Source organism: Bos indicus x Bos taurus, chromosome 16, assembly GCF_003369695.1.
Source record: "Bos indicus x Bos taurus breed Angus x Brahman F1 hybrid chromosome 16, Bos_hybrid_MaternalHap_v2.0, whole genome shotgun sequence".
Lineage (NCBI taxonomy): Eukaryota > Metazoa > Chordata > Mammalia > Artiodactyla > Bovidae > Bos > Bos indicus x Bos taurus.
This window is the reverse complement of record NC_040091.1, coordinates 68,513,376-68,532,988: the sequence shown is the minus strand read 5'-3', so window position 1 is coordinate 68,532,988 and position 19,613 is coordinate 68,513,376. Positions and strand designations below refer to the sequence as shown.

Sequence of the window (19,613 nt, the reverse complement as noted above, 5' to 3'; positions counted from 1 at the left end):
GTAAGGTCCACATCCCTCCCTGAGGGTGTCCTTCCAGGAATGCAGCATGTTAGAGCCCCTCAGGACTCTGCTTCCTGCCCCCAGCCAACCTCTGATTGCAGGACTTTAGGACCATGCTTTATTTTATACAGTTTGGCTCATGTCTTGTCCCATTTATTCTCCTTTTCGTTCATTTGACTCAGTGTGATCCTGCCAGAGGAGAGATTTTAATTGACAATGCATGAAAGGGTAATGGGAGGAAGTATAAAAGAAATAGAAATTCCTTTTTAGTTAGGCTCGGTTTGTAAGTTGTGTGTTTTAATGAACTATATTTATTTTTATAAATATGCCTGGAAAACTAAGAGTGTTGTTCACTCTGACTTTTTTGTTCAATTGTACCACGACACATTGAAGAAAAGAATTTTAGAGTTATTACATAGAGGAATCATTGTGGAGTAGAACTTTCTAAGGTGTTATTTCTTAACATTGACAAATAGAAGAAAACGGTTTGTGTGTTGTAAGTGGAGGTGTTATGATCACGAGTGTGATTTTGAAAGGAGGAAGGAGCATGTTCTGATGAAGATTGAAGCATGTATGAGGAGTGCGTGACCAAAGATGCAAGAACATTCTCGACTTTTATCACCAATTAGAAAGTAACTGAAGTGCAGAAAATGTCTAAGAAATGCTCCCATGACCCTATCATTTTTTGGGTGATCAGTGAGTGGGCTAGAGTCAAGGGTTTCGTCCTGGTTAAATTCACTTCGTTCTTTTCTTTCAGACATAGGAAGCATCCTCAAAGGAGCCACTGTTTTTTTCCTGTGAATAAATGTTTAACATCACCAGTAAGAATCAGTGAGTGTTTTCCATCACTCTTTTACGGAAATAGAAAACAAAGCAGATAGGGGCCAGCAGTGGCTGTCATCCCAGTGTCATCCCCGTGGGAGGCAGTCATGAAGCCCCTGATACTTTTTGCATTCTTCCTCTCACAGAGAATAGTGCTGGAGAACAGTAGCCCTATGACATTTTCTTACTATTCCACATTTTAAGAAATCATTTATGCATGCTACTCTGCATTTCAGGAAATCACACAGGCATGTATATAAGTTCAGTCCAGTCACTCAGTTGTGTCTGACTTTTTGCGACCCCATGAACCGCAGCACGCCAGGTCTCCCTGTCCATCACCAACTCCCGGAATCCACCCAAACCCATGTCCATTGAGTCACTGATGCCATCCAATCATCTTATCCTCTGTCGTCCCCTTCTCCTCCTGCCCTCAATCTTTCCCAGCATGAGGGTCTTTTCAAATGAGTCAGCTCTTCGCATCAGGTGGCCAAAGTATTGGAGTTTCAGCTTCAACATCAGTCCTTTCAATGAATACCCAGGACTGATCTCCTTTAGAATGGACTGGTTGGATCTCATTGCAGTCCAAAGGACTCTCAAGAGTCTTCTCCAACACCACAATTCAAAAGCATCAATTCTTTGGTGCTTAGCTTTCTTCACAGTCCAACTCTCACATCCATACATGACCACTGGAAAAACCATAGCCTTGACTAGATGGACCTTTGTTGGCAAAGTAATATCTCTGCTTTTTAATATGCTTTCTAGGTTGGTCATAACTTTCCTTCCAAGGAGTAAGCGTCTTTTAATTTCATGGCTGCAATCACCATCTGCAGCGATTCTGGAGCCCAGAAAAATAAAGTCAGCCATAGTGTCCACTGTTTCCCCATCTATTTGCCATAAAGTGATGGGACTGGATGCCATGATCTTAGTTTTCTGACTGTTGAGCTTTAAGCCAACTTTTTCACTCTCCTCTTTCACTTTCATCAAGAGGCTCTTTAGTTCTTCTTCACTTTCTGACATAAGGGTGGTGTTATCTGCATATCTGAGGTTATTGATATTTCTCCCAGCAATCTTGATTCCAGCCTGTGCTTCCTCCAGCCCAGCGTTTCTCATGATGTACTCTGCATAGAAGTTAAATAAGCAGGGTGCCAATATACAGCCTTGATGTACTCCTTTTCCTATTTGGAACCAGTCTGTTGTTCCATGTCCAGTTCTAACTGTTGCTTCCTGACCTGCATGTAGGTTTCTCAAGAGGCAGGTCAGGTGGTCTGGTATTCCCATCTCTTTCAGAATTTTCCACAGTTTATTGTGATCCACACAGTCAAAGGCTTTGGCATAGTCAATAAAGCAGAAACAGATGTTTTTCTGGAACTCTCTTGCTTTTTCCATGATCCAGAGGATGTTGGCAATTTGATCTCTGGTACCTCTGCCTTTTCTAAAACCAGCTTGAACATCTGGAATTTCACAGTTCACATATTGCTGAATCCTGGCTTGGAGAATTTTGAGCATTACTTTACTAGTATGTGAGATGAGTGCAATTGTGAGGTAGTTTGAGCATTCTTTGGCATTGCCTTTCTTTGGGATTGAAATGAAAACTGACCTTTTCCAGTCTTGTGGCCACTGCTGAGTTTTCCAAACTTGCTGGCATATTGAGTGCAGCACTTTCACAGCATCATCTTTCAGGATTTGAAATAGCTGAACTGGCATTATGGTCTAAATTGAAAGTCCCTTTAGAACAAAAGAAACACCAAATGCAGGAGTTAGAAAAGGGGACTTCACAATAAAAATTCAGTCTCCTTATGCAGGGAGACAATATATCATTTGCTCAGCAGAAAACTGGATGACATAACAAATCCTCTTTTCTTCCAGCGTTGGAAGTGCTGGTGTACCATGAGACAATTTTGCAACTCTTTATGCATCTTTAAGCATTTTGGTCCATGCAGAAAAAGGAAAGTCATGCAGAGCTGTTGTTACAGTGGCTGAAAGTGAACTAGAAGTTTAAAAGGGTACCAAAAAAATTCCCTCTCACACTTTGTACATAGATTTAATTGTTTAAATTCATTGCATGAATCATCTGTGCTCATTATAGAAAAATCAGAAGTTTCAGACTGAAAGAGGAACAGAAAGAGTATCCATACTTCATAATTTTATCCTTCCAGAGAAAACCGCTAGTAACACTTCGGCATGTGTCTTTCTGAATCCTTCTTATGCATTTGTTTGTAATATATGACTTTCCTAGAAAATGGGATCCGTCTGAATTTACATAAAAGTTTTATAAAGATTGCAACCAGGAAAGGAGTAACAGCTTAAATTTTGAAGAAAACTGGAAGCCAAGTAGTGCCACTGTGGTATGTCTCTGACAATTCCACCTTCTGACAGAAGAGGAAAACTTCTTACTAGCTGATAAATTTCCCTTGATGAAACGTAACATGATTCTGCGGGTCCTTGACTTTACCAAGCTCTCCGATTTCACTGCTCTGTGTGGGTCTCTGTTACATTCTAGGTGGTCTTGCTTTACTTTGTGTTCTGATATGGTCATAAACTACTTGAAGTCAAAGACTCCATCTCCCATCCCTGCCTCTGGGGTCATCAAGGGCTTACTGAATGAATGAAGGAACCAGTACATGAACAATTACCGGCATTTGTCAAGAGCACGTTGTGTGCCAGGCACTGGTCTGAGTGCTTCTTGTGGGTTAGCTTGTTTATTGGATCCTCAAACGACCCTTTGTGGTTACATGAATGCCTGATAACGGTAGGCTTCAAGCTTTGTGTCTGATTATCACTGTTGGAAGGCATACAATCGTAGACTCGGAATTCCGGACCTGCTAAGTAACTTAGGGATCATGTTATTTACAGCCGAGGATACGCAGGCACAGGGATTAAGAGGACTGTCTGGTGTGACATAGCTGCTTCGCTGGAGGGCGGGGTGAGAATGCATGTCTCCCCGAGCCCCAGGCTAGTCTCCTCTTGCTGGATAGAACTCTGCTCTCCCTAGCGTGCCCTGTAGTTAGGTTCTCTTCCCTGGAGGACATTAACATCAATAGATGTCAGCATTGTGTGTTCGTATTTATTTATTTATATTCGTATTAATTAAATTGTATTAAAAACACGTAAGTCATATTAAGAAATGTTAAACTTCTTTCTCATCGGAGCTCATTGTTAAACACCAAAGACACCTCGTATACTTCAGGAAACTAGCATGTTTAAGGCCATGCAAACACCTTTTCTTAGCATTGTTAGGGTCACAGTGAACTTCCTGTGTGTATTCATAGGCGTCAGTTACCTGTCTGTCCCCAGCTAGTGTTCTTCAATTCCCTCGGATGCCCCAAGGCCAGAAGCCCTTGTTGTCTTTCCCTTTTTGCTTTGCGTTTGTGTGCGGAGCCAGTTTGTCTGCTGGGAGCTGAACCTACCTGTTCCTACCTCATTGCTTCATCACTGAGCTCTGGTTTTAGGCTTCGGCTAAAAACAGATCCTCTTCTCCCTTGTGTATATCTTGTCATTTCTGTCTCTCCTTGCTCTTGGTTATATTCGGCACGCTGTTATTTAACTCTGCAGAACACCTTGGCACAGAGCTTGAGCCCAGGGTCTGTGCCATGGGGGCTGCATTAAATCATTAAGTGACAGCGTGTCTTTCTTTCTTGGCCATGGGGAGGGAGACATCTTCATTCATTCAACAACTTTATTGAGTGCTTAGTGACTGTCAGGCACAGTTCTAGGTTCTGGGATAATAGATTTACCCGAAACAGATGAATAGTGGGGGCAGGGGGCACAATGTAGTAAACCAAACATCTAATCAGTGTGTAATAAGTATGTCAGGTGGTGAGAAGTACTAAGGAGACATGTAAAGCAAGGAAAAGGGAGAGTGATGGGGGGAGAGTGCTGGTTTGGGGAGGCTACCTTGAAAAGGGGCATCAGAACAGAGACATGGAGGAGGGAGCCAACAGGATGTCTGGGGAAGAGGCATCTCTCCAGGAAATGCAGCAAGTGCCAAAGCTCTCAAGGCAGGAGCAAGCGTGGTCGGTCTAGGGAGCAGCGAGGAGACATGGTGGCCAGGTAGAGTGAGGTGAGGGAGCGTGGTAGGGGGATGAGCTCAGAGTAGCAGAGGGTCAGCTCCTACCACGTGTGGCCTCATGAATCATCATTACAACTTGGCCTTTTGCTCTGAGGGGAGAAGCCATTAGAGCATGCTGAGCCGTGAACTGCAGGATCCGAGTTGTGTTTCTCAGAATCGATTACTCCGGTTGCTCTCTGGAACAGAGTTGGGGGTGGGGTAGGGGGTAGGGGGGGGCAAGAAGCAGGTGTCCAGGTAGGAGGCAGAGGGAGCCGTTGCGGGGTAGGTGTAGGGTCTGCCACACAGTAAGGAAGGTGCGGGTGGGAAATGATCAGAGGCTGGGCGTATTCCGCAGGCAGACAGGATGGATTCGCCAGAGAGGTGAACGTGGAGTGTGGGGGAGAGAGAGGCGGCCAGGAAGTCTCCAGGGTTCTGGCCTGAGCATCGGAAAAGTCAGGCTTGCCCCTTTCTGAGGCAGGAGAGGCGGAGGGAAGACCACGATGGTACCCAGTTCCATTGCAGCAAGGAGTGTCTGCAGACTTCCACTGAGTCCACTCCTGCAGCCACTCAGCCCATCACGCCACCGCAGCTGGTTTTTATCAGAGCCCGTATGGTTCAGCCAGTTCCCAGTCATCCCCCACGGACCCCGTCACCAGCACCAGCGTCGTCCTTTACGCCCCGGTCCTCAGCGCCTTCCTCCCCAGCACCCCACCCTCCTCCTTCCCCAGTCTTCCCATTGCAAAAGGGGCATCTCCACCCTTCCAGGAGTGAGCACATGCCCTTCACCCTGCAGCCTGGAGTGAAAAGCATCAAGACAGGTGTTAGAAAGGAGTCCAGTTTTCCTCTTTTATCCAGTGACTCTTCAGGGAGTCCATGTTCCTAAATATGCCTGAGAGTTGCCCTGGCCAGATTCTTCGCGGGTCCTTGACAGAGCCCTCATCTCTAGTAGGATTTTATCACCTATAGAAGAGGACGAGGTGCTGTGGATGTCACTTCTCGGTTATTTGCCCTAATGTGAGAACAGAGCCAGACCAGAACCGTAGGGAGCAGAGCCAGACCAACAGCTGATACCCAAGTCACTCACCCCGTGAGTGACATGACGGCGTCCAGATAATGCAAAGGTGTGCATGTTGTTTGGAATAGTGAGGGGCGTGAGATGCTTGAGGAAACCACACGAAGCAGATTTTCTCTTGCCAGCGAGCTCAGCCAGCCCTGAGTCAAGGTCATACAGCCACGTCTATCTTAAAGGATGTTTTCATCTCTAACTTTTGTGAGCACCGTTGTGTTTTCCAAAAGGAAACATATTTCACTTGACCTTAACTAGGAGAACTTGCTGCATCCTCTTGTTTCAAACTTTATTGCAATGTGTGTGTGTGTGTAATATTTTTTTTTTTAACTTTCCCAGAGAGAAGATTGGCCCATGCACAAGCTGGAATGTTCTCCCATGGTTGTTTTTGGGGAAAACTGGAATCCCTCTGAGACTGTAAGGTTGACAGCAAGGATTCTGGCCAAACAGGTGAGGAATTGGGATCAGGTTCAAATGTGTTTAATTTTTTTCTTTGAGGTCAGAAAGATGAGTGAGGGACCCGTGGTGATCATCTCTCGCTCAGCATTCTGGGACCGCCTTTCCCATCACTTATCACAGAGATAAGTGCAAGGCTCCGGGAGTGAGCTGGCTTGTCTGCCTTGTGCAGCTAGGATGTCACTCATGCCAGGCCAGGGACGTAGCCACTGCTTTGTTTTCTTAGCAAACCTATGAGATAGGTTTGCATAGAAAAATATGGCTTCTCAGGGCATGAAAACCTGAGTGACGGTAATGAGAGCGTCCTAGGGAACCAGACTGGCCTTCAAAGCTTTGGGAGGTCCTCTCTTTCCTTCTGTTACAGCGTGCACCCCTGTTGCCGCCTCCCCTCACCCCCTGTCCTGGGCTGGCTCCTGCTCTTCCCTGTCCCCATACTTGCCCCCCTCGGTGGGCAGGGAACGGGGTGAGACAACCAGCATGGAGCCTGCTGGGAGAGGAACAAGAGGAGCGGAAAAGTAAAAATCAAGGCCAGAAGGTGGGGTGGGAACGATGTGGCCATCAACAGTTTCCTCCAAAGATGAAGCCAGGGCTGGCTGTCCTGACCCCTTTTTGGCTCAGTCCCGTACTGGTTGCATGATAGTAAGACGCCTGATCTTGACAGGACCAGCTTAAATGGAGGGGAGGAAAATGCCACAGGACGTGTCCTTGTGACACAGTGAAATGGGCTGCACGGAGCTTAGAAGGCGAATGTCCGCAGAGCTGCTTGCCACTGATAAGCTGCGGGCGGGGCCTCTGTACTGGAAATCTTAAAAGCTGAAATTTCATCTGCCTCTTCTTTCTATCTTCCCTTACCACACCTCCCTCCATTTAAAACTTTCTGGGTTTTTTTTTTTTTGATCGAAATCACACGTGATCATAATGATCAACTCATATCTGTCCCCAGACCAAGTTAGGCTCCTCGACCTCGTAAACAGAAGTAGAACATTTCCAACCTCTGAGGTCATAGTTCCATTATGTTCAGCCTGGGTCAGGTGCTTGCTGAAATGCCAGTTCGCCTGCTCAGGGTAACCAGAGGCTCTCAAGGGTGGCCTGTAGAGTGGGACCGAAAAGTCAGAATTGTTTTCGCTGGAGGAGGTTAACTTTTGGTTCCTTGCTCACAGTTGTCTTTAAATAAAGGCCGAGTACTTGGTCGGAAGGAAAGGGTAGGAGAAAATGGTGTGACTGGGTGAGTGTATGTGTGTGTGTGTTAGTTGCTCAGTCGTGTCCGACTCTTTGCAACCCCATGGACTGTAGTCCCACCAGGCTCCTCTGTCCCTGGGATTCTCCAGGCAAGAATACTGGAGTGGGTTGCCGTTTCCTTCATCAAGGGATCTTCCTGACTCAGGAATCAAACCTGGGTGTCATGCATTGCAGGCAGATTCTTTAGCGTCTGAGCCACCAAGGTGTCAGGGTAAATAAGCCATCAGATTCGATCTGTAAGCATCTTGCAAGGACTGAGTGACCAGCCTCCTGGTTCTCCCCCAGCCCCATCTCCTGACATTATTGAAAGTGTAGTGGTTAAGAATTCAGAAGGAACTGGTGCCCTTTTCTGAATGAAAAGTTTTCCCAGGCAAAATGACTTACTAATCTTATAGAAATGGATCCTGTGAATGGGAAGATTTCCACTCCAAAAAAGAACTATTGAAATGTTTTGGCACCAGGAGGGTAGTCTGAAAGCTGTGATGAGTTTATACCAGTTTCATTCAACTGTTATTATAATTACTGCTACCACTAATAGTCTATTAAATGAAAAGTTACCTGGCCATCTTTTCATCTCTGTAGGACTTGATGATTAAAAAAACAGACCATTTGTATTCTAGTCACTTGCAAAGGATTTGGGGGGACAGGCTACCCAACTACCGAGGGGAAGCGTAACATGTTAACTAGGGAGGTGAGCACGCCTGGGTGGACCACCTGTATCCTCCAGTTGAATAGCCGATTACAAAGACACGGCCTTGGGCCAGCTCTTGAGCTCTGCGTTTGAACTCTTGTCAACACCAAGTTTATTCATGTTCTCAAAGCCTGGCGGGTTTACTATTGTCAGCTCCTCTTGGGGTGTCTAGAACAAAGCCGGCAACACGTTTCAAGTGAATCTCGGCTCACGGATACAACCGAAAGTGTTCTTTTTGAAACGTGGAATTTGAGATCATTTTAGCCTATGCTTAAAGAAAGTGTAAAATGGATGGGGGGTTTGATTTTGTTCCTTTTTAGAAGGAGAGATAATAAATGGGATGGCTCATCTGTAGACTCGGTCCTTTTAAGTCAGGGCCCTAAAAAGTTGTTTTCTAGCCACTGTTCTTTCCCATAACAAGCATTTTTGAGCCTACTGTGTGCATAGCATTATCAGGGTGTTAGGAACGCAGCCTATGCTTTTAAAAGCTTTTCAAAAGAGTCCTTTGGGTTTGGACGTTGGGCAAATGCTCTCAGAGCCCAAATGGCAGGCTCCTTGGCTAGCTCTTTACTTCATTTAGAACTGTTGCTTTTTTCTTCATGTCGATGTAAGCGTGAAAGCACTATTTTTTGCACAAGTCGTTGCAATCTGTAACTGTGTGATTTCTTCCCCAATTACTAGAAAATCCACCCAGAGAGAACACCTTCAGAGAAATTGTTAGCCGTGAAGGAGTTTGAGTCACGTAAGTCTGTCTGTGACTGGCTGAGGAATTATTTCAGACACATGTTTTCTGTGGATTAGACAGGATTGAAAGAAGGAAGGGATAGCTGAGTTCTTCGTGGTGGTGGGGATTTTTTAGTTATCAGTTTTATTTTGACTTGTGTGCTGTTTTGGAAAATGGACTATAACTTCCCCCCTCCCCCTCAGTTGACAGGCTTGCTAGGAAATAACTAAGGGGAAGTGGAAACTTGCAGGATGAATTATTACATCCTGAGCTATCTCTTGCTGGCTCTCCTGGCATGTTGAATATTTTTTGGATCTTTGCTGAATTGCAGTACTGTACACAGCTGATGTCCTTACTGAGGCATTAAATCAGGGGCTGTCCACTTTCTCCATCATGACACAGACTCTGGGGCCAATTGGGGGACCCTTGACTAGGCCAAGGCTGGTTATCAGTCACTGCCACTATTCCTGACCTCACTGTTAACGGTCAGTTGAAATTCTCTGTCCTGAGTGACTTCTATTTGTCAGAGGAAGAGAAGGAAGAAATGGCATGCTCTTTTTGCCCTAGGGCTTATCAGTTAGACTAAGGGAGGAGGGATAATATTTCCTGGGGGTCCACGTGTTTTTTTTTTTTCTTTCTCTCTATGCCATGGATAGTACTGAAAGGATGTATAGCTAGAGATCCAGAGTTTTCTACCTGCTGAATAATGGTTTGTTTATGCACAGATCTGGATAAATTAGACAATGAGAAGAGGGATTTGATTCAGAGTGACATCGCTGCTCTCCATCACTTTTACTCCAAGCACCTTGAGTTCCCCGACAACGACAGCCTAGTAGTGCTCTTTGCCCAGGTAAGCACGCGAGCGTCAGAGGACACTTCGTTTAGCCTTTCCCTGCCAGCGTCCCTCTCCCAGCGCATAGCTGGTGGAGACGAATGAAAGCAGAATGATGGCGTCTGCCTGATACAGTTCTTGACGTCTTGGTCCGTGTTTTGCCTAAGCTTGCTAGGTGACCTTGAGCAGATCCTGTCCTGTCTGTGCTGGCCCTCATTGATGGTGGAGCATAGGAAATCCACTCTCCTGTGCCTCCTGTTGCAGAAAGAGTTTATGAAAACAGAGTTGCCAGTGTCCCAGGAGTGTGGCAGACTGGAACATCTTTGGATAGGAAAGACCGTTTGAGATTCCTACATTCAATTTTACTCTTCTCTTAAACCTTCCCTTCTGATAGTAGTGGGTTGTGTTTTTTTTTTTCTTTACTCTTTCTTTTTTACTCTTTTTTTTTTTTTTTTTACTCTTACCAACACTGTGTTGATAAAGCAGAGGCAAATACAGATGGCCAGGAAGGACAGACATCACAGAGAGGAGCCTGAGTGGGTCTAGGTACAGTAGGTCTTTCCCGATGATTGCTAAGTAATCCTTTTTTAGACTAGAAGCCTAGGTTTACCAAAAGCAGATAGGATTAAAAAAAAAAATTAGACTTGTAGACAAGAGCAACTTAAAGGTGCTAAGGAACTGACAACCAGCCTTTTGGAAAGGCTGAGGCTTGGCTGGACATGGCTAGGACAGGAGAAGGCAGTGTGGTCGGCGCTCTTGGCTGGACACGTCTGGCCGCATCCTTCTTCCTGTTACTGTGAGGGTGGCGCTTCCTGGCATGACTTACCAGATCGGATTTCTCTCCCTATCATACCCTGTTTTCCCCTACAAGCCGAATGTGTAGTTGAAGGTGACCTTCGAAGAGGGAGAAATACTGGAATACTGTTCTGTGGGCACAAGTCGCTACATTCCCCTGCCTTCAGTGTCTAGACGGGAAAAAAAGCTCGGGTGGGTACTTACACACTGTCATCTTAGAATAGAGTGAGCATCACCTCAGTACTCTTTGAGTCACTAATTCCATTTTAGGACTCTGTCCGAAAGAAGTAGTCAGAGATTATGGACAGAAATTGACATGCAAATTGTTTACTGTGTGGTTCTTTTTAAAACCATGAAAACAGAAAGGGGAAAAAAAGAAAAGGAAATACATGTTATAAATGGTCAGCAGTAGTCATTTGGTAAATCATGGCTTAGATTTTTGATTAAAGTTTATGTGGCCATTATAAATTGTATTTCAAAGAGCGAAGATGTGTAAAGCGCTGATGACATGACGTCAAGTGTAAAAGCAGGGGAAAAATGTGTAATATGAAAATTTATTTTGGTTAAAAACAAGTTTAAACGGAAATTCACCATTAGTTATCTCATGAGTCGTGGAAAAGTTTTACTTTTGGGGGATGATTTTCTGGATTTTCTACAGTGTGTATGTGTAACTTAAGAAAATAGTGAGAAGAAGAAAAGATGAAAAGCACCCATAGTTCTCCCACTTTAAAAACTGCTCCTGTGAAGAAAGAAGTAAGTCTTCACCACTTCACTGACCCACTTCATCCCCCGGCGAGAACTAGTGAGAACAGTTTGATGAGTTCCTTGATAGACTTTATGTTTATGTGGATATTTTTCTGTTATGTGACTGTCATAATCAGAAAAAAATGCTGTTCTCAGTAAAAGAGAAAATGGGTTCAAGTCATGAGTGTTAAATTGGACATAATGAAAAACTTTCCTGATTTTATTATATTTCATTCCTGAATTCATTCATTTCATTACATTATATTATCCTGGGATTACAGCATATTTCCCTACCCATGCTAAGGCAATGGATTTGGGTAACAGTACACAGTGGAGGAATTTACTTCTCTTATTACATTTTTAGAAAAACTGGATACATGACTTCTCTGGATTAGATGAGGCATGCTTTTGTGAGAAAGCAAGAGTGATGAAATAAACATAAGGTATCTTTTCTCTTCCAGCAACAGAGTAGTGCATGCTAATGGGCCTTCTCAATGTTGACATAGGAGATATGGGACCATATTTACCAAAAATCAAGGCAGTTGATGTCACAAATAAGTTCAGTTCAGTTCAGTCGCTCAGTCATGTCTGACTCTTTGTGATCCCATGGACTGCGGCACACCAGGCTTCCCTGTCCATCACCAACTCCTGGAACTTGCTCAAACTGCATCCATCGAGTCGGTGATGCCATCCAACCATCTCATCCTCTGTCGTCCCCTTCTCCCGCCTTCAATCTTTCCCAGCATCAGGGTCTTTTCAAATAAGTCAGTTCTTCGCATCAGGTGTCCAGAGTAATGGAGTTTCAGCTTCAGCATCAGACCTTCCAATGAATATTCAGGACAGATTTCCTTTAGCATGGACTGGTTGGATCTCCTTGCAGTCCAAGGGACTCTCAAGAATCTTCTCCAACACCACAGTTCAAAAGCATCAGTTCTTCAGTGTTCAGCCTTCTTTATGGTTTAACTCTCACATGCATACATGACTACTGGAAAAACCATAGTTTTGACTAGACAGACCTTTGTTGTCAAAAATAGAAGTGTTATATTTGTGCTGAAAGTGACTCAGAGTCCTTGAAATTTGGACTGACTCAGAGTATCCAGGAGATAAATACAGACACACACACACATATGTAAATATAGGTAGGTAGTTTTTTCAAAGGCTTTATATTAATCAATATAATTGGTGGAGGAAAGACTACTCGCTCCAGTATTCTGGCCTGGAGAATTCCATGGACTGTATAGTTCATGGGGTTGCAAAGAGTCGGAGACGACTGAGCGACTTTGACTTTCATATTAATCAAATCATAATATCCACTCTGAGACGGTGTGCGTACACACTGATGTACATACACACGAACATTCATGTCTTTTCTCACATACAAATTTGAAAGGGGACATTCGGTATCCCCAAAGAAAACTCTGAAGCGCAAGTGGAAAGCGCTGTCCCAGACCCAGCCCCTCTGGCCCTGCTGCTCAGCACCCCGCTGCATGTCCACCCCTCTGGCTTTAGAGCCCTTTCCTCTCTGGTTCATGGGAGGCTGTTGTGGGTTAACTCGTGGCCCAGCAGCAGCTGGCAGCAGAAGGTGACTGCACTCCTTCGGCAGCGCCGAGGTGCATTTTAATCACCGGGAGCATATGCATGGTTGGGAAATGTATTTTTGGTGTGCAGCCTACATCTAGTCTAAATGCTAATTATGAGAAAAGCTTCAGCAAGGCACTTACGCCTGATTTGACTCAGGAAAAAAAAAAAAGACGATGGCCTATGCATCTTTCTTAACAGGCAAGTTCACTTTTCTTCCCTAGGGATCTTTCAGAAGGGAGGGAAAGCTGGCAGGCAAATTGCTAGGCGATTAGGCTTGAACATCACCGCCAGGTCCCTGAGAGGGGCAGTGATGACACTTGGCTTCACAGGAGTCTTTCTTTGTGGTGAAGAAACGCACTCTCCCTCACAGTAAGGGGACAGGGGAGAGGGAATAAAGGGACCAGTGGGCGTGGACATTCAAGCCTGAAGGAATTTGGAATTACAAATGGTCCTTATAGAGATTACAAAGCAAAGGTGCATGTCTCGTACCCTCACCCCTCAGAGCTAGTCAGGAGCTGTCGGTCCCGAGATCCGTTGTGAAAATTGCTAAATTCTTACACGCCTTCTTCCACTTTGCAGAATTTGTTGTTGTCCTATGGGAACCAGACACGGCCGAGGCATGTTAGTATCCCAATCCGAGACTGGGTATACATCCCTCAGTACCTAGTCAGGTGCAGAACGCATAGTTCAGGCTTCAGTAAATTTTGTTGAATGAATGAAAATCCTGATTTACTCTTGACCCGATGTTGGTTGACGGTCCCTGGTGAATGATGGTTGGTGAATGTCCTGGTGACAGAAGAGGTTAGAGTACCTGAGGCCGGCACCAAACACAGCGTGCTGTGTTTTCTACATAAAAATGCGTGACACCTCAGGATTCCAAACACTGTGTTTTGTTTTACTCACTGCAGTCCTCTCTTTGTATTGAAAATTTTAAGTACTGGTTGTAAATGTATCGAATGGTAAAAGCTATAAGTCAAACCCATCAGAGCCTTTACTTCTCTATGTACCAAGATTTCCAAGCCTTTGCCACCGGCCCTTTGCTTTTAAGTAAAATTGCAACCAGAAGAATCAGAGATCAGAACAATTTTAGAAGAAGCATGGTATAGTGAAAAGAAACACTTGTGTTTCTGACAGCCTCGCTATCAGAATGCCTAGTTTGACTTTTGACTGCTTTTCTGCCACTTTCTACTTATATGGCCTTGAATTACTTAATCATTGACCTCCCTGGGCCTCAATTTCCCCATCTGTAAAATGGGGTAGTATTGTAGATTTAAGGGAGGGTCAATGTGCAGCACCCAGCCCAGTGCCTAGCCTGGACTAAGCGCTCAGCAAAGTAGTGTTTCAAAAAGCTCATCCCTTGGCCTGAAGCACAGCCGTGCTGTGTGTCTGGTGGGGAAGAGCCTGATTGCAGCTCACGGGGTGGAATCGTTCAGCATGCACGCTTCACAGACAGCCTCTTAGCAGCACAGGAGGAGCCGGGCTCTCAGCCTTTGCTGCTGGCTTTGGTTGAGTCATTGCCCTTCTCTGACCTTAGTTTCATCGTCTGAGAAGTAAAGGGACAGAGTTCCCTTCCAGCTGTGAAGTTGTAGGTCCAAATGAAAGACCCTCACCGAGTTGTCTCCCAGTGGCCTGGGTGTTCCTGGAGGGTGCAGATTTGGCCTGGTCTTCCTTCTTTGCAGAGCGCCCAGCATATAAGATTTCCTCGGTGAATGTGCAAAGAGTGAGTTTATGGAATAGCCTAAAATTGGAGATGTATAGTCTTCATCTTCAGCCCACCAGTTCTAAGCTTGGCTTCTAGGATGCTGAGAGTTGCCCTTGGTGATTTTCAGGGTAATACTTCTTGCCACAGATGAGCAGGTGGCCAGTGGTTGATGCGTCTGAGGCAGGAAGGGACATTCGCAGTGCCCTGGCTTCAGGGTCTTGGTCCCCCTGCCTCTCAAGGGGATGGACAGCAGTTAGATTAGCTGTGTAAAGCCTGTCAGATGTACCACCTCACCTTATGAGCGAGGTACCAGATTAAGTGGCTTCTTTTTTTAGCAGAAGAAGACTGGGCACAGAAGGGACACAGTGATGGGTTTAAGATCGCACCCCAGACCTGGGGCATAACGGGTTAGAGTGCAGATGTCCTGACTGCCACGCAGCTCTGCAGACTTGAGTCCTTGGAGCCTTAGTGGTGCTTTGTGACCTTCAGCCAGCACGGGCAGGTGAACTGTCAGACTTGACATTCAGCTTGTATCTGTTTACACGTGAGACCGATCGGTGAGTAGTGTCTGAACGTAGGATACCTTGTTCAAAAGAAAGGTGTTCCAATCACTAAACCAAACATCTTCCCAGCTAAAGAGGTGATTTCTATCCAGAAAGAAGCTTTAGCTCATTTTTTTCCCTTTCTCTCTCTCCCCTTTCTCCCTGCAGGTTAACTGTAATGGCTTCACAATCGAAGATGAAGAACTTTCTCATTTGGGATCAGCAATATTTCCTGAGTAGGCCGAGTGTGACTTCATCTCTTTCCTTTTTACTTATTTAACACTGAATTTTTTTTTTTTAATTTCCAATAACCTCCCTAGCTGCATGTGGCAGACATGAGACTCTGAGTGAATTAAATCCCCTTTTTAATTCTGTCAGATTTCAAAATATTTCCCCTGCATTTAAGGATCTGAAGGTAGTAGTTAAGAGAACAGTTGCTTGTTAAGTCCTGCTAGGTAGAGAGCTGTTATTAAAGAGTATTTCAGAGTGCACGTAGAAGGAACAACCCAGGCCCTGCTGAGAAATTTGCTTTTTTGCATAGCTGTAGTTCTGGAAATCTTTGGGTTTCTCTCACTCAAAGGAAAACATTAATTGCTGGGAATTGACTGTAGAATACGTAGAGACTATATAAGCTTCTTCCCTATCTGTCCTTTTTTGAAATATACAGTATAGAAACAGCACACTTGGAGGGACAGTATGCTAAAGTAGTAAACTAGGGATAAATTTCAAAGACGTATAGGATTTTTTTTAACCTCAGGAATATATAAGTAATTCAAGAAAGGCCAGTCAGTTGACCAGTGGAGATCGTTACAGCTCTGACTTTAATGTTACAGCTCTGCCAAGCATGGCTTTGCTGTTATCTGTTTAATGGACAGGGTAGTCTCCTAATACATCAGTCCCAAACATCAAGCCCTGGCTTCACAGATGGAGCAAAGGAGCCCTTCCAGCACCCCCTGTCTGAGTCCATCCACACTGGAGATTAGTTTGGTCTAGAGTGATGTCGCTTAATATAAGCTACAGGCACCTCTGCCCCTAGGTTGGAGCAGTTGCAGGGAACCCTTAACACCCATGCATTGGCCGTGGATGGCACAGGAAGTCTGCACATCTGTCATGCCCAGCTCCGTGCATCATATGGGTCCAAAGGAGAAAACTCTGTTAGGGGCGTGTCTCTTGAGAAGCTACACAGGCTTTCTTGAACCAGAGAAACAAACAGTGTATTCCCGTCATATTACTGTTTCTAAGGCCAAAATTGTCTGCTTTTAGAATTCCGACAGTGAGGGAAGAAATGGTTTCAGGATAGGTTCTTTGGGACTTTTGCCCTTGAGAAAAGGAAGGAGAACAGCGAAAGGTGACTAGACCCCTTTAGACGGCTTGCGTTGATACTTCAGCCCTGAAATGAACCCTAGAATGTCTGCTCTTGTATCTGAAAGAGCGAAAGCCAGCTCAGCGTGGTGGCGTGTGAGGCTTCACCCCAGCGGCTGCCACGAGAACACGGCACCAGAACATGAGTTAGGTCAGGTCTTCTGCCTTCGGGCAGCTCCCCTGCCTTCGTGAGAAAGATAGCCAGCGGTCTATTTTGAGCTTGGTTACTTAATACTTCTTCCCTGGTGGCTCAGAGGTAAAGAATCCACCTGCCAATGTAGGAGTTTGATCCCTGGGTCAGAAAAATCCCCTGGAAAAGGAAAGGGCAACCACTCCAGTATTCTTGCCTGGGAAATCCCATGGGCAGAGGAGCCCGGTAGGCTGCAGTCATACATGACTGAGTGACTGAAACATCAACAACAAAGTGTTGAGAACAGTGTCTGGGGCATTTGTTTATTTCCTAGGGCCTGATTCCCTGTGCATGACTTGCCAGGGAGCCAGGTGGGCCAGAAAGGAGGGTGGAGATGACCCTTCCCGCAGACAAGACAGGAAACCCCTGCATGTCCGGCCCCAGGCCAGCCACACCCTTCACCGAGACTTCTAGCTGTGGCTTCCCCAGAAACAGCAACCTGGGGCGGTTCTTCTGCACCATTTCCAACCTCTTGTTTTTTTTATCTTCACGGAGCAAACAGGAGAGCGGGTTCTGGTCGTGGAGGGTTCAGGCAGGTGACCCCGGCCACCAGAGCCACTGTGCACGTGGATCTGAGTGCCCCTCTGAGTCCCAGTTTCCAGTTTTAATTGAGGGGGGGGGATTCCTTTTGCTGAGAATCATATCAACATTGTGATTTCAAAGGCAGCATTTTCAGAGATCAAGCACTCTTCCCCTGTAGTTTAGAAATTTCTGTTCTCAGAACTTTGACCTTGATACAACCAGAAGCTCAAAGCCCTCGTGTAGGCGACTGTCTGTTCCCACCGTCCCTTGTAAAGCGAGCCGCGAGCAGCAGGAGCGACCAGTGGCCCAGTTTTCCGGATGAGGAGATGGAGGTTGCAGAGAGTCAGACGGGCCCCTCTAGGTCTCTCGGGGGATCCCACACCCTCTCGGGAAGCCGGCGTCTCCCACGGTGGCGATTTCTCAACATCTGAAGACAGCATGTTAGAAATCAGCCTCTGATATAAAACCTGCTTGGCAACGCCAGCCTGTTTGTCTTGCACAGTGTCCGGTGGAGGAACAGTTCACTGGGGGTGTTGAGTTTTGAGTCCCGCATCTAACAGGAAGGCATTTATTGTTGTCACTCTTTATTATGTGGGGTTTTTTTGTGTGTGTGTGCTTTGTTTTTGGCTTAGATATCACTGTTTGGCATTGCAGATTTCACTTTTCAGTATTGTTCCAATTTAAGATGTTAGATCTTGTTATAAATGCATGCAGAACAACCTCTTAGACCCTGATGGCCAGCTCTTAGTCGTTTTTTTTTGTTGTTGTTGTTTTTAATGTCCTGCAAAGGACATTAAGTTTCCATAACTTAGCAAGTAAGTGGCCAAGGAGTTACTGAACAGTCCGTCTGCCTTCCTGAGAATGTTGGGTTTTCTCTTCTGATTGACAGTGTTGCACTGATGAATCATAGTTGTTGCCCCAATGTCATTGTGACCTACAAGGGGACCCTGGCCGAAGTCAGAGCCGTGCAGGAAATCCACCCGGGAGAGGAGGTGAGTGTGTGGCTGAGGGTGGCTGTGGCGGTGGGTACCGTCCTCGGGTCCTCTAGGTTCAGGATCAGACCTGTGGTGTGGAGTCCACACTTTCCGCTCCCTTTGGGTGCTCACCATGTCCATCTGCGAAAGTGTTAGTCGCTCAGTTTTGTCTGACTCTTTGCGATTCCATGGACTGTAGCCCACCAGGCTCCTCTGTCCATGGCATTCTCTACCAAGAATACTGGAATCGGTTGTCATGCCCTTCTCCAAGGGATCTTCCCCACCCAGGGATTGAACCCAGATGTCTCTTACATCTCCTGCATTGGCAGTTGGGTTCTTTACCACTAGCACCACCTGGGAAGCTGTGGCCAAGGAAAAAAAGAAAAAAAACAAGGAAGATTAAATCAAATAAAGTTCCTCACAAAGATTTACAGAGATTTATAAAGAAACGAGACTGCCAAAATGACCAAGATGAAATCTTAGAGGCACTGAGTTCCCATTTCCAAATAATGGAATTTACTTTTGATTCATGAATTTCGGCCTGTTTTCCTTACCCCCAAAGAGCAAAGCAACCCAGCAGTAGCTAACGAGTTACAGCTCCAGATGACACATGGTTCGTTCACATCACATCCCCTGCACATCTGCCCTTGGGACAGTTCCCTTCCTGGGGATGGAATTCAGATGGGGTGGGGAGAGGCAGTCTGTGGCCAGGGCCACCACGAGCTTCGCTCCCCAGCCTGGGGGTAGGGGGCAAGCCTGCTCAGCGATTCCCTTCTCCTGTCCCGTGCCGTGTGGTTCCACGACCACCACGTCAGGTGTCTCCCCTTGAGAACGCTGACCAGCCCTTACCAGATGTATGTTATACGTTCTTAAATCCTGATGTCCATAGCAAGACACTTGAATTTTTAGGCAATGTAATCACTTTAAATACATTTCATTTTAAATAATCTGGGTTGGGAAGATCCCCTGGAGAAGGAAACGGCTACCCACTACAGTATTCTTGCCTGGAGAATTCCATGGACCAAGGAGCCTGACTGGGCAACAGTCCATGGGGCCACAAAGAGATGGACGTGACTGAGTGACTAACACTACCGCTATTTTTTTAAGTTATATGTCTGGATATTTAGAATCTTTTCAATATGATTAGTGTGGCAAAATGATCAAAGCCTCCATTTCTCTGGGTGGTGTTCAATAAGCCACAGCTGAACTGGGACCCCAGGTCCCATGTACAGATCAGACTTGCTGTCCTGTGGGAAATGGATCTTGCAGGGGGCACCCTGTTGGGGATCAGGGTGTCTCAGTTTCTGAATGTCTTGAGGAGGC

At 45.6% G+C, this 19,613-nt stretch overlaps 1 protein-coding gene across 2 annotated transcripts in view; it reads left to right on the top strand.

Annotated features, from left to right (window-relative positions):
• Positions 1 to 19,613, top strand: part of SMYD2 (SET and MYND domain containing 2) — a 54,037-nt gene that overhangs the window by 25,265 nt on the left and 9,159 nt on the right. For both annotated transcript variants that reach the window (XM_027565608.1, XM_027565609.1), the window contains 5 exons: positions 6,276 to 6,386; positions 9,004 to 9,064; positions 9,772 to 9,896; positions 15,411 to 15,478; positions 18,206 to 18,308. In XM_027565608.1, coding sequence (XP_027421409.1) covers positions 6,276 to 6,386; positions 9,004 to 9,064; positions 9,772 to 9,896; positions 15,411 to 15,478; positions 18,206 to 18,308 — 468 coding nt within the window. The remainder of the gene's footprint in view (positions 1 to 6,275; positions 6,387 to 9,003; positions 9,065 to 9,771; positions 9,897 to 15,410; positions 15,479 to 18,205; positions 18,309 to 19,613) is intronic.